General features: G+C 36.1%; 1 protein-coding gene across 1 annotated transcript in view; it reads right to left on the bottom strand.

Moving 5' to 3' along the window:
- Positions 1 to 11,410, bottom strand: part of LOC145686401 (uncharacterized) — a 32,066-nt gene extending 20,656 nt beyond the window's left edge. The window contains exon 1 of the mRNA XM_081759687.1: positions 11,088 to 11,410. Within this exon, the coding sequence (XP_081615813.1) occupies positions 11,088 to 11,160 (73 nt within the window). The 5' untranslated portion in view covers positions 11,161 to 11,410. The remainder of the gene's footprint in view (positions 1 to 11,087) is intronic.
- Between the last annotated feature and the right edge of the window lie 3,949 nt (positions 11,411 to 15,359).

Below are 15,359 nucleotides of genomic sequence, written 5' to 3'. Positions count from 1 at the left end.
CGTTATAAATGTTTTCTTCACTATAGCCTGAAATAATGGACTCAAGTTTATCCTTCCAGTCTTCAACCTGCTTTACTGGAACGTCGATTGATTCCCCACAAATGGTTTTAAAAGTTATGTTGTGCCTGGTACGAAATTTTTCCAGCCAGCCATTCGACGCTTTAAAATTTTCGAACCCTAGCTCTTTTGCTGCTTCCCTAGCTTTCTCCTGAACTAAAGGACCGGAAATTGGTATGTTCTTACTTCTTGCTACTGAAAACCATTCGAAGACAACACTATCGACAGCTAGACCTTCACTTTTTGGAAATTTATTTTTCCTACTATCGGTGCCGTTTTCACGCCACTACTTTAAAATATTGTCCTTTTGCTGTAGAATGGAACTAATTTGAGTCTTACCAACATTAAACTTCTCGGCAGTTACCCGGGCACTGCTTTTCGTTTTTTCAACCCATTCGATCACTTCAACTTTTTCGCGAATTGTTAAAGTCTTCCGCTTCGCGGCCATCGTACTTAACTAAATGTAACCAACCCACAAATTATACGCACAACACGGCACTCTCTTTTGCACTGCATCAACTGATGAAGAATAATATGCCGAAGATGTTTGGATATTTTCCTACATGAGAGGGGAAAGCGGGAGGCAAAGCGTTTTTCATTTATTTCATATTTTCAGAACCTTCTCAAAAGATGCGTTAGGAACCAACTAACTGGCTAAACTCTTTTGTTTAGCGAAAAAGGCATGCTTTTCCCTCTACAAGGGCAATAAAACTCATTAGCAACTGTCCTCTGAGAATCCTCAGTGCGGTTGCGGAAGAAACATGTGTGCTTGGTACTGACGCGGTATCTTCGTTGGCGGAATGGATGAAAAGGCAAGTTATTGAGAGTGCATTTGTTTATTGGTCCCAATCACAAAGACTAGAGAAAGTAAAAAAAAAAAAAAAAAAAAAAAAAAGGAAGCCGGGAGAACTCCAACCCAGGCTTGTTACAGCACCATAAGTAAAAGAAAAATGTTGCTTCCCTCCCCCAAAAAAAAGTAAGAGAGGAAACATTGCTCGTTGAAAATGTTATTGTAAAACAAACAATGTTTTGTTATCTATGAAATTGTCGGGAAAGATGCAAGGCCCAGAGGCAAAAGGGCTAAATTTGTTAGGGAAGGGAAGATCTTTCGCATAGAATTCTTGGCCACACGACTGACCCTGCATGAATGTTATTGCTTATTGAAGGTTTCCTAGGATTTCCACCAGAAAGCAATTTATTGCAGACAGAAAAAAGAAGAATTTCAAGTTCAGCTTGAAGCTGTTCTATATGATGGTTCACCAGGTCAGATAGATACATTTGTGGGAAAAGACTTTTCTGTCTACGGTAATGTATCGCAGAACCGAGAATAATTCCTGTCCGCTATGAAGAGGTTATTGAAACGTTTGGGGGGGAAAAGGACTGTCCGCGTCCGTATCTGAGAGTGTCCGCTAAAGGGAGGGTTTTGTTCCATAAGAGGACATATATTTTTGCCGGGACAAAAAATAATGTCCGCATTATAGAGGTGTCCGTTATTGAGAGGTGTCCGTTAAGGGAGGTTTCACTGTACTATACTTGTTCAGCAGAGAATTGATTATTTAAAGCTCCTTCGTTGCTAAGCGGTTAGCGTTCTCACCTTTGGCGTACGAGACCCGGGTTCGATCCCCGGCGGGAGCTGATGTGGTTCGGATTCCACGTTAATCAGTAGGGCCCGTCTCTTATAGCCTCGCTGCTGAAAGGGGCGTTAAACTCAAAATCAACTTAAGAGAATGTATTAATGTAGGATATCAATTTGTTCTTACATTTCATCTATACTCTTTCTTATAAGAACACTCAGTTCTATATTTTTTTTCTTAGCATATAGGTGACTGCTTATCAATTACTTATGTTCTTTTCGGATGTAGAATAACATCAGTTTAATACTACCAAGTTATATAAACGTAGTCTCTTATAATATTCGACTCCTACCCCCAAAAACTTGGAAACCAGCTCAACACAAATTGCTGGGTGCGCGCCTGATCCGGACCACTACTAGGGTTTGTATTCGAAGCAAGTACTCCATCCCCACCGAAAATCAAACCTTAATGACAACTGAATCAATATAAATATTTGAGTTTATGATGTTTGTTTTATATTACAAATGTGAGTTTATTTATTCATAGAACAGTTTTTTATTATTTTCGGAGAAATTGAAATGAAAACTATTTAAAGATTAATGACGTTGAAAATGCTTCAAGATAATATTGCTTCAGTTCAAAGTTTTAGGTTCCAGGCACATTGAGAAATGTTATGTGTCTCATATAACTGAAGGGTTAAAACATACTTTTTATATATGTGGATTAGCTGCGATTATCACTAGGTCTAGCATTCACTCGACCTAGCATTCTAAATTATTTCAGGAGTTACTTAAAATAATAATTATTCCGAGCTAAAATGCCAGGAAAAAGCATATTAGAGGTCTCTTAGTCGACCATTAGCTTTTTTGTGCAGCGTTGATATGGCGTTTAGCGTATATTATAACGTAAAACGTTTAATAAGTTACATGTTAAGGTAGAATGTTTTTATTGATACAAATATGAATTTTGACAAAGACGGAATGATTTTTTTTTTTTTTCTATTTCGGGCCGCTTCCAATAAGAAGAACTCCTTGGGCACGCGACTAGCACTCAAATCTGATACGCAAAGCACGGTTCAGTTACGGTGACTCTCTTATTTAAGTTGGTCAATCACATTGTTAGTGAATTCCCGTCAATCATTGCATGTCTAATTATCTTAATGTCATTCAATGAGCTTATTATCATTCACTTGTATTTACCATTTACTTCATATATTTCTTATAAGCCTTATTAAGGTGCTAAATTGAATTGATACGTCCCCATTGACTGAGTGGAGGTTCAATGGAGAAATAAGCGACGAAACTGTCCTCATCATACTATAAAGCAAGTGGTCAGAACGTTTACATAAAGTGGAGTACCAATCTAAAACGCATAAACAGAAATAAAATCAGAAATTAAACGTATAGTAAAACTAAAACATCACGTAAAAGTGAAACCATAACTTAAAAGTAAAATGCATAATTATAGTTACAACTTGGTTGGGAATGGGTAAAAGTCAATTCAAATTTAATCTAAATAAAATAACATTGATTAAAACACTAAAACACAACTAAGGCATTTACTGAAGGTTTCATTTGGATTTTTTCAATGCTGCAATATATATATCGGGTGTTCTAAAAATGGCGCCCATGGACCACAGAACACTAATCTACAAGTAATATATATTTGTACCTTTCGGGTCCTTATCTGGAGTCACGAATTGCACTATGTGAGAACGTCCCAAATAAAGAACCATGCAGTCTACCAATCTATCAAATAGTTACATTGATTTTTTTCCTGATGGTAGCTAAAATCGATAAAGATGAACACTAGCATCACTTATTAGTGTAGTAATCAATTTAACTGCTTGATGCATTCGTAGAGTACTGCTAACGGTTCCATATTAATCTGCGACGTTGCCACATTGTAAAATTTTGATTCTCCATAGCGGTTGAAAGCAGGGGTGGACTGGCCATAATCAAGTACCGGCCCGATGGCCGCTGCGCCCTCCTCACATCAGTGCCTTTGCGCCCTCCTCGGGAGGGACTAAGACCCGTGTTAGCCTCGGGAAGGCTCACAGTTTCCTCTCAGAACATATTTAAAAAAAACAACAACAACAACAAAAGAAAAAAAAACAAAGCTACATAATTATTTTGTAAATTCACTAGCCTTTGACCAGCTAGGACCCCACTCTAGACCCTGGTATTTGCTCGGCCTGCGGCCTCGCTCTTTGTTTTCGGCGTGGGAATGCTATTAATGATATTAGATTTACCCCTAAATATATAGATTTGACTCTAATATCGGTCATTTTGGATGATTTTTACATATCACCCTTACCAACCCCAAACTTCGCCCCCAGATCCGGTCTTTACTCGGCCTTGCTCTTTCTGTTTTAGGCTTTGGTGTTACCATTAATGATCTCAGCGACTTCGAAATATATTGATTTGACTCTAATCTCGGTCATTTTGGATCATTTTTACATGTCTCTCCCTCCCACTCCCGCCGTTAGGCCCGCTAGTGGTGTTATATACCAAGGCTGTTTTATGTCACACTATAACCTATATGTTTCCAAAATTTCGTTAAAATTATTTTTCTCGTTCTTACGTTATACCATTAAAACCATTCGTACTGTTATAACCCCCATTTAAATAGCATTGGGTTCAAGTTTCCACCCCCTCCCCCCTCTGCAAAAGGGAGCGTTGGGGGTTGCTAACCCCGACAGTGTTGATTACCTGGTGCCAAAGAATATTTATGCCAAGTTTGCTCAAAATCGGTTGAACTGTGTAGGAGGAGATGTGGAACATATTCATACATACATACAAACATACAATGGCATTTATAATATAGTAGATATATTATTTTACGTACGTATGCACATTGAAAAAGTATACATATACAAAATTATAAGATGCCCAAATACGTAATGTATATAGAATATACACTTGAAATTAAAACAGCAATTGCCAAAGAAGTTAACCAAGCTGGAGTTTTTTCTGTCATGATGGACACGACCCTAGATGTCTCCTCATATGCCCAGTGCTCCATAGTGCTTCGGTATGTGAACAATGGATTTGTTCAGGAAAGAGTTATTGCCCTCAAACATGTGATTTCAACAACAGGAGAGGACCTCTTTCAAACCCTCGAACAGTCTTTGGCTGAAGTAAAAAGACCTATCGAAAAATTTGTGGCAGACGCTTCTGATGGAGCGTCAAATATGAGTGGACTACATAGAGGTGTGACAGCAAAGCTGAAAGAGATACATCCGAAACACATTTACATATGGTGCTATTCACATGTGTTGAACTTGGTGATAACTGACATCGTCCAGAGTTTGGGTGTTTGTATATCTTTCTTTGGGCTTCTCCCGGAAATTCAGATATTTTTGAAAGAATCCCAGAAACGACTTGAGGTGTACTTGGAACAAAACCCAAGCGTCCGTCTTGAGGCTATTGGGATAACTCGATGGAGAAGTAAAAGCAACGCTGCTGTAAAAATATTTGGACACTTTCATTACTGGGCACCTGACTCAAAGGATACAAGACCAAGAAAATCAAAACCAGTATATAGCCACGTGGAACTCGTAACAGCTTTAAGTGTGATTGGCAACTCGCAAGAATTCAATTCCAAAGTCAGACATGATGCAATGTCTCATTCGAAAGTTGTGCTCCTTTGAGACTATCATTGTGGCTGTGATGTTTTTATTGATTTTTCAGCATACCACACCTTATCAGACTACTTGCAAACAAAAAACTTAGACTGTGTCCAAGCATGGCGCCTGATATCCTCAACTCAAAATAGGTTGAAAGAAGCTAGGGATCAGTTTGACGAAGTCTACAAAGCAGCAGAACATTTTGCAACAGAAATGTCAAAAAGTATTGAAGGACTCATTACAGATGTTCCTAGTCTAGAACAAGTTATTATAGAAACAGAATTGCCTGAGGTAAGATGCAGAAAAAGAAAGAAAATGGCAGGAGAATCAGCTTCTGATGAAGTAATTGAAGACAGTAAATAAGATTTGAAGTAACCGTTTTCAACTGTGTTCTAGACCAAATTTCTAACAGCATGCAGGAACGATTTGCTGAAAATCAAAGCTTATACTTAGATTTATAGTGTTTTGATCCTAAGAAGGTCAAGAGTTTAAGTCTGGCTTCGTTGTCACTGAAAAGAATCACTGAATTAATTCCTGATTGTGAAGAGGGAAAACTTAAAGAAGAGCTTCTTTCGTTTTCATCAATGTGGGAAGACTTTTCAAAATCCCCTTATGACAACCAAGATAAGAATCAAGAATCTGTTGAGGTTCGTACGATTGAAGATTTGATTGAAGAGGACAAGTTTTCTGAAGATTTCATGCAGGATGAGAAGGAATATTTGGGGCCGACTGACGATATTGTGGATTTAAGGTCTATAGAATGTGATGGAGTGAAGTGCAATTCTTGCTTTAAGCGCGCCTTCGATGTGATTCTGCAGTACCATATGTACTCAAGAATTATTCAAAGTTTATAAGTATCTCCTTACATTACCGGCAACACAAGTGTCCTGTGAGCGAGCATTTTCAAAGCTCAGATACATAAAAACAAGACCCCATTCAAGACTTACAGATGAACATCTGGAATCATTGTTCTCAGTGTGCGAATTAGATAATCTATATTTGAGGGATAAAATTAGGCCAACAGAACATAAAGTCTGAAGGTGCAAATTTCAAAATGAGACAATAATGCCTTACCCCCCATATATATATATATATATATATATATATATATATATATATATAAAAGAGAACGCACAAAATCCTTTGTCCGCTCATCACGCTAATACGGCTGAACCGATTTCTTTCATTTTTGGGGGGTTGTTAGGATTTGGACCCTAGATGGTTTTTATCATATCACTTTAATTTTCAATTACCAGTGTCTTGAGATAATTGACCAATCAGGTGTCAATACGTACAAAAAATCCTTTGTCCGCTCATCACGCTAATACGGCTGAACCGATTTCTTTCATTTTTGGGGGGTTGTTAGGATGTGGACCCTAGATGTTTTTTATCATATCACTTTAATTTTCAATTACCAGTGTCTTGAGATAATTGACCATTCAGGTGTCCATACGTACAAATCCTTTGTTATTAGTTCATCATAGGTATAAAAATAAACGTATTTATATGCAACCCGCATGACCCTGTGACTCGGCGGGTTAACATAACTGAGAGGCGCTATAAATCACTTGAAAGCGAAAAAGTAAAAATTATCTAAGTAACAAAGTTTATTGCGTTCCGGGATGACCGCAGCGAAGCGGGGCGGGTTGGGGTGACCGCAGCGAAGCGGGGCGGGTTAACATAAATGACAGGCGATATAATGTTAACATTAGTGCAATCTTCTATGGTTTTTATCATATCACTTGAAAGCGAAAAAGTAAAAATTATCTAAGTAACAAAGTTTATTGCGTTCCGGGGTGACCGCAGCGAAGCGGGGTGAACGCTGCTAGTATATATATATATATATATATATATATATATATATATATATATATATATATATATATATATATATATGTGTGTGTGTGTGTGTGTGTGTGTGTGTTTGTGTGTATGTGACATCTGTAATAAAAAAGAGATTTATTAATTTAATAAATCTACCGACAATAACTATGCACGTATATATTGTTTGACACACACCACACACACACACACCACCAAACCTTTCTGAACGTATTTAAATGTTGTGCTCACTCTTGTCCCCGTAGCTCTCTAAGGTTTATTTAGTTAATAATTCGGCCCGAGCGATAGCCATGATCACAAGCATATGTTAATTTTTCCACTCATATTGAAATCTTCCACTTTGCGTTATTACATACAGGTAGAAAAAAAAAACTTCAGTCTTATGAAAACCACTAAAATTATGTTAAACCGGACATTGAAAAAAAAAAAGAAGAAAAAGAAAATCTAGATATTAGCCTATCAAAGGAGCAATGTAATGTTGCTGGTCTCGATTTCTGACATCAAGGTCAAATCGAAGGCCAAATATTTAAAATATCTCAATTCAAATTTCGAGCTTGTGCTTCTACTCCCCGCTAAAGCTGCGCTCTTCACGACTTTTTTCCCTCCAAATATCGATTCCATGATGGGGCTCAGGAAGTCAACACTTACAATTACTTTACTGTTAGGTTGCAGATGAGTTGATTCACTATGGGCTACGTTATTCAAATAAAGTTTTTCAGACAATATTATTAGCGTGGACAGCAAACTGTACAGCGATAAGAAGGATGGAAAAATGAAGGGTTAACTTTAAAAAAAAAAAAAAAAAAAAAAAAAACGCTCCAGTTGAAATGCTTATATAGACACGGACAATGACACAGAGAACCAGTCGTATTAACAAATGCTGAAACAAATCTTCAATTATGCGCTTATTCACCTAAAAATCTCCTTCACTAACATGTCTGCTTACTAGGAGGGTATCCCCAGCGCGTACGTTAACATATACTTACGAAAGAATACCTATTTCTCAGATTTTGAGAACAGTTTCAAAAGTTCATTTCCGTAAATAAACTGTCAAAGGCAGTGATTACTATGCTAATTATCGCAAATTAAATGCAACTTTTGAGTTGCATACACACAAACTACTAAGGAATGAAGACCATGTGCTAACAAAGAGTACACTGGAAAATGAAATAACATGTTATAACAAAAATTAAAATAAGATGATAATCGATACAAATGTAGAGGATGAATATGACATGTCCGAACTTCGCCAAGTATGGTGGAAGAAGCTATTTGTTTACTTCTTCTTGGCCAACCGCTAAGAACATTTATAAATCCATATGTGGCTTTGTTATACGCAATTAGTACATTCAAATTCACGAACGATGACGAACTGAAGGGTACGAAGGTACAGTTGCAAGTAACAACCGTAGTCATAATAATATAGTTCAACTAAACAACGTTGAAAATAGTGGGTAATTAGGTGGTAAGTAGAAATGACCAAACTGAATAGTTTACATCGATCATTCCGAAGAAATTTGGAGTTCTACTGAGCATAGTTTGGGGGGAGGGGGAAGCGAGCATCCCCGGTGGGTATACTTCAGCTGACTTCTTTGGGGGGAATAAAATGTGATTGAGAGGGAAAATCCCTCTCATTCCCCCGGTAATTCGCACCCTGATTGTTCTTGATGAACTCAGAAAGAGACATTCTTACCAAAATAGACAACAATCTTATTATTGACAAAATGTGTGAGAAAAGCAAGGAGATGCGAAGGCTCCTTCAAGCATAAAGTAGTGACTTTACTTTCATTTTCCAGTTTTGTTTTTGAATTTCTTTTTTTGCTAGGAGGTATATAATTCTAAATTTACTTTTGTAGTAAATATTTCATGTATACTTTTTATCAACGGTTTTAAAAATAGATGAAAAATAAGTTAATGTTATGATGAACATAGCTTTAAAAGGACAAAATATGAAAAATAGCATAAGCCCCAAACTTAACTCAAATCTTCAGTTATAATTATTCTGTTAACAAATGTAGCCGAAGAATTTAAACAACTGGTGTGATTTTTGTAGTCTCAGTTAAAGTGTGCAGATTTAGATAGACCTAATATATTTAGTACTCAAAGTCTCTTTGTTTATGAAAATATTGAACATGTATAATTCTATCGTAATTAACTGCAATAGCTACTTAATCTTTTGTTGTTTTTTGTGTACTACCGGGGAAAGCCCCCGGCTCTTCCTTTTATTAGGAGGGAGTATTCCATACAAGCGAAAGCTTCGGATGGACGGCGCCCTCCCAGAATATGTGACCGCGCCCTTTTTACATAGCCAGTCCACCCCTGGTTGAAAGAGGCCCCGGAGGGACTTCCATCATATAACATTTTTGCTTTATTTTGGCCTGTAGAATAGTGCTCCGTTGTCCGTGGGCGCCTTTCTTAGGACACGAGTAAATACAGTAAACACGAGTAAATATATATGCAAGTAGATCAACTAATTTTTTGTCAACGACCGATACATCTGCTCTGCATTGTTCGTTTAAAAAATCGTAAGGTGCATGATCAGTAGTAGAGTGCTCACTACTCATGCAAGAGATCGTAGGTTCAATCTCAGTTAATCTGAGGTTGTGAATATCAACGTGTCCGTGGGTTCTCTCAGGATTCTCTCATTTCTCTTCCACCACCTTCTTTTCAACAATTACTTCGACATTATTCATTTTCATTCATTTAGTCTAGAGTGCACAAATAAGCGACACTAAAGTAAAACTTTTAATTTCACTTAGGAGTACTAAATTATTAATAACATAATTTAATGAAATCTTTTAAGAAATGACATTTGCATTCAGAATCGGCTTAACAATTTAAGTGCTCACAAAGTTAGTTTACATATTAAACACTCTGGTATTGTAAACCTCTATAAGCAGTAATATAAATATACGTATATGAGCGGCTGGAGGAGACATAATAGTATGTCATAGTTTCTAACTTGTTCAACATTCCATGCAATTCAATGCAATAACACATATCAAACAAGCTTATTCTGCCATCTGCAGATACATTCCCGAAATTCAACTACCTACAGACTTTCTCGTAATTCGATCACAACCTATTCCTCCTAATAACTCAATTTCATCAGAAGTGGCGTTTACCGCTATGTTCGTCCGAGTCGCTCATGTTAATGTGTAACTTAAAATTTATTGTTATTATTATTATTACTATTATTGTGATTTGGAACAGCCTAACAAGCACTCTCGTGAACAAACTTCATACGATCCAAAAGTGTTTTCTTATAATACTTTGTTTTGAGTTAGGGCTGGCTTGTTACTCTAGCACGTGTGAATACTGGAAAACGTATTTTAATTTGAAACCACTCGCTACAGGAGAAGTTTAATTGATTCTGTATTTGTGTAAATGATACTTGACAACAGATGTAAGTAACTCGGACTATATTTTGGAAAATGTAGATTTTAAAGTTCCAATATACGGTAGAAGGGTAAAAAAAATTATTGCAACCACATAATAGGAAACATATTTTAATCTCTAGGCTTTTAACAAGCTATAAAAGATGCATATCTTAAAATGTGACTTCGTTAGAATTTTTAATATACCTTAGTAGTTGCTTTTATCTTTACTTTTAATTTTTGACGTCTCGATGTTTTAGGAATTGACATAATCCTTATCTTATTATCAATTCATGTTAAAAAGTTAATCATTATTTATCTCTTTTACTAAACTATAGTTTTAAAATGATGATGTAGAATGTGACAAAGTGCTGTATTTTTGCTGCATTTCAGTTGTTCTCAGTACGTAAAATGAAGTTTAATATTGTTATTATTGCTCCGTTAGGAGTTCTGGTAACTCACAGAACCTTCACTCTGCTTAATGGTGGTTAATTAGCACTTAACGATAGTATCTTTTTTTTTTTTTTTTTGTGCTTTTGGAATCTACACCAAAAGAAATAAATTACAAGAACTTTAGAATTAAAGACAATGATGATACCTCGTACTTACTTGTTCTCGCTGACACTATTACCAAGAGGATCTGCACATAGTAATAATTGTTCAGTATCGTACAGGTATACATTCTTCAATCAATAAATTAGCTTGATTTAGAGTCTTCTGTGGAACACTCGAATTAAGACAGTGTTCCACTCTTCACTGTTGAAAGATACAAACACACACACACACAGACAACAAGTAATAAAATTGTCTCTACTTAGCAAATTACTTCTCATCACTTGATAGCAGCTCCCTACAGGATGTGGGATGGCCAGCCAGAAACAGCCGGCTACTCATTTCACATTCTAAAGGCTAAAGGCCTTCGTGCATTTCAACAAAGAATTCACGTGGGGGACAATGCTTTTTTCTTCCTCCATCAACGTAATTCAACACACGAAGCTTTCGTTCCTACTTTCTTGGATACATCCATGAGATAAAGGATAAGAAAATCGAACAAAAGGTCATATATTCTGTCATTCTCTTACACCTCCTCCTCCCTCCAAGAAAGAAAAGTTTTTTTTTTTTTTTTTTTTTAACAATGATTATACCAGCATAATAACAGTATTAACACAATAACAGTAACATTCAAGTATTAGAGATAATAGTAGAACTTAAAGTACAGAATAGTAGTAGTAGTAACATAAAGAAGAAAAATCGTTTATCTTTTTAGAACTAGTTTATATTAAAAATGAAATGAAATCTTTAAGTTTTACATCCCACGATTGTGCCGGCGAGGCTAAAGCAGACGGTGATGATGATAAATGAATGAAATGGTGGAATGAAGAAAGTGGGAAGAAAAGGGAGAATCCCGAGAAAACCCACGCTCATGGTGTTTGTCCACCACAAAGTTCACTTGGCGCGAGATGGGATCGAATCAGGGATCCCAAGCACCAGAGGTGAACGCTGTACCACTGAGTCACCGCGGCCCCTAGTTTATATTAAGATTCTAAACGAATGAATTTCATTGGTTAACAAGTAGAATAAGCGTAAAGAGTGCTGTGTTAATCTTTAGGGCTAAAAAAAAAAAAAAAAAAAAAAAAACTGCAATCTGCTAGTTAACAGTTGTGCTACACATACATTATACAAATAAATAACAACTTAGAGCAAAACAAGAAAATGTCACGGTAATAGACGACGTATGTTTAGTACCATAAAACTTCCTTTTTTTTATTTTCTCGAAAACTACATATAAGAATTTATCCTCAAGTATGTTATCTTGTTCATCTCGACATGATCTATGGACTGATATACACTCATGTCCAAAATGATTATCGCATATCTATAACTGTCTTCTTGTAAGAATATAATTTGATAATGATTTTGCAGGGTGCTTTTAATACTGATACTATGTGTATAATCGGGAAAGGTATATTTGTGGTAAATTTCATAGGAAAAGAATATAAACACGAACATTAGAATGAGTAAAACAAAATGTTACTAAATCGACAAGAAAGTTTTATTTTCGTTTTATTTTTCTTATTTACTGCTCTTTTGACATGACATTTGCCATGTATATACATGTCTTTGCTGATTATACAGACACTAACATTATAAGAAATACCGGATAAATTCGTTATCAAATTATATTCCTACAACAACATATTTATAGACGTGTGACAATAATTTTGGACATGAGTGCACATAACTCTGGAACTGGAAAGTTAATGAATATAAACTGGAACATAAACTGGAATGAAAAGTTAAAAGTTAATGATAATTTTAGACTGTATTCCACTAACTATGTCATGTACTGTCACCTTGTTAGCTTCATAACGAAGAGTTTGATGAGGGTATAGTTCAGTATCAGTTTCATTTTAATAGAGGGCTTGCTTCTCATACTGCAATAACTTTTAGGTTTACAAACATTAAAAAAAAAAAAAAAAAGTTTTCTCGATTTTACTCGTAAACTACGTATGATCTTTTACACTGCCTGTCGATTGGTGTGTGTTTCATGTTCGAACATTTATTTTCGTTAAACACTTCGCATTTTCTTTAATTACGTGTTTGCATTTTCTTTAATCACGGGTACCCTGTTCTCAACACTTAGCATTTTTCATTTCACGTACACGAGATTTTAAATGTAAAACTAAAAGAGTTTTCACAAACTTCCTTTTTTTTTTTTTTTTTTTTTAGAAAAGTTTCTCTAGGTTGGGGTGAGGGGATAAAATAAAATTTTGAGGGGGTAGCACTCGGACAATATTCTCCATATTAAGGGCCGTATTTTAATTTATATTAGCTAGAGGGAAGTTCGGGAGCGTAAATTTCCCCGTCGAAAGTGTGCTTGGAAGCAACACTGTTCTTGACACACACTGTAACATATATTAAAGAAGTTCATTACAAGAAATCCTCTATTTCATGAAACCTCTTTCACCACCTACCTATCAGAAAACAACAGTCAGTCCTTAGTGAATAGGTAAAAAGAAGTTTTAAGAAAATAGCAAAATGTTCTCTTTTATGCAGAAGTTACTTATGTCTTCATTTTTCCACCTGTTATCTTCATTTGTTGAGGATGTGGCAACATCCTGCAAACACTGTCATATACATACAACAAGGGTTGGGTAGAATTTTTGACACAATCACAGGGTACTGGATCCTCTAAACAGGGAGCGGAAATTGAGTGAACCTAGCGATGGCCCGGAAAACCGAACGTTCAAGGCTACAGTCAAGGAAATGGAGAAAGGGTTAAAGCGAATAGAATGTTATCTTAATATTTTTCTTTATGGCATTTTTGTCCTATTGACAAGTGGTTGTTTCATAAGATTCAAGTAACGTGGTTGCTTAAGAGAAGTTGCTCATACTTTCCCATCTGTTCGTTGATGGGGATGAGGGCGGACGTTGAATAGGGGTTCGAAAGACATTAACCTCACGAGATTTCATATCGATCGGCTATGGAAAAATGTATTAAAAAGGGGTAATCGGGACCGATCGGTGAGAAAAGTTTCTGTATTTATGAACAGGAACATGTTCCTATGTTCCTGTACTTATGCTCTGATTTGAAACTAAAGTTGAAGAGAATGCCGTGAAATAGTTTTTATGGCAAAAGAAACAAGTCCATATCTGTTGGAAGTACGGTAATGGCTGAGAAGCTGGGAGCAGGGGCGTAACTACTATGGCGCGAAACCCCACAATGCGGGGCGGCCCGACACTTCCAAGGGGCCCTTTAAGGCCAATCTACACCATAAAAGATCTTGTACAAGATCTTGTAGCTGTCATAAAAAAAATCTTGAAACCCTACCATATTTCCCCGTGTAGACATAGTCTTGATAGGGTCATAAAACATTTTTTCCATCTTGCAAGAAGTTCAACAGTGTCCAACTTTTTGGGCCGTCTTGCTTGCTACCTGCTATCGCCCTCCCGCTGACATAAAAGAAAATCCAGTTGCGCCGCTTCCGAAACAACGGTTTCTTTTGGGCTGGAGGGGGAAGAGCCAAAATACACATTTTTACGACTGCCAGGGAAAACAAGTGTCTCTTCTTTTGTTAACAGCTCGGTTCCATGAATGTAGGCATCGAAATAATTTAGCTTCCTCACAGGATGGTACTACAAGCTAAATTCTGTAATCATAGCAGCTTTAATCGAAATTATTATCTTTCACAATTACTAATTTTCATAACAATAATAATAATAATAATAATAATAATAATAATAATAATAATAATAATGTTTTTTCCGATAAACTGATTGTCACCAAATAATGTTATATTATATATATATATATATATATATATATATATATATATATATATATATATATATATATATATATATGATGGATTAAATGGAAATTTGAACCGATGTACATAGTTTTCAGGGTTGTACTTGAGCAGAAATCCTTAGGTTTTGCAATTATTCTAATTATGCCTATATTTTGATTATAGATAGAAGCTGGGGTGGCTCAGTGGTAGAGCGTTCACCTCCGTTGCTTGGGGTATCTGGTTCGATCCCAGCTCGCGCCGTGTGGACTTTGTGATGGACAAACACCATGCTCCTGGGTTTTCTCGGGGTTCTCCCGTTTCCTCCCACTTTTTTCATTCCACCATTTCATTCATATCTCATCACCGTCTCCTTTAACCTAACCGGCATAACCGTGGGACGTAAAACTTAAAGATTTCATTTCATTTTTTCGCAATAATTCTGTAAGAAGAATAACTCTTTCTTTTAGTTTTATCATAAATTTTAGATGTTATTCTACTTTTCTTCTTGGAAAAATAACTAGATACTATTCTCTTATTAGCAGCGTTATTCACATCTATATAAGTAAAAATGAATGTGATTAAAGAAAAA

The sequence above is a fragment of the Thermobia domestica genome, chromosome 5, assembly GCF_964235325.1.
Source record: "Thermobia domestica chromosome 5, izTheDome1.hap1.1, whole genome shotgun sequence".
Taxonomy (NCBI): domain Eukaryota; kingdom Metazoa; phylum Arthropoda; class Insecta; order Zygentoma; family Lepismatidae; genus Thermobia; species Thermobia domestica.
The sequence above is the reverse complement of the archived record's forward strand: the minus strand, read 5'-3'. Positions and strand labels throughout refer to the sequence as shown.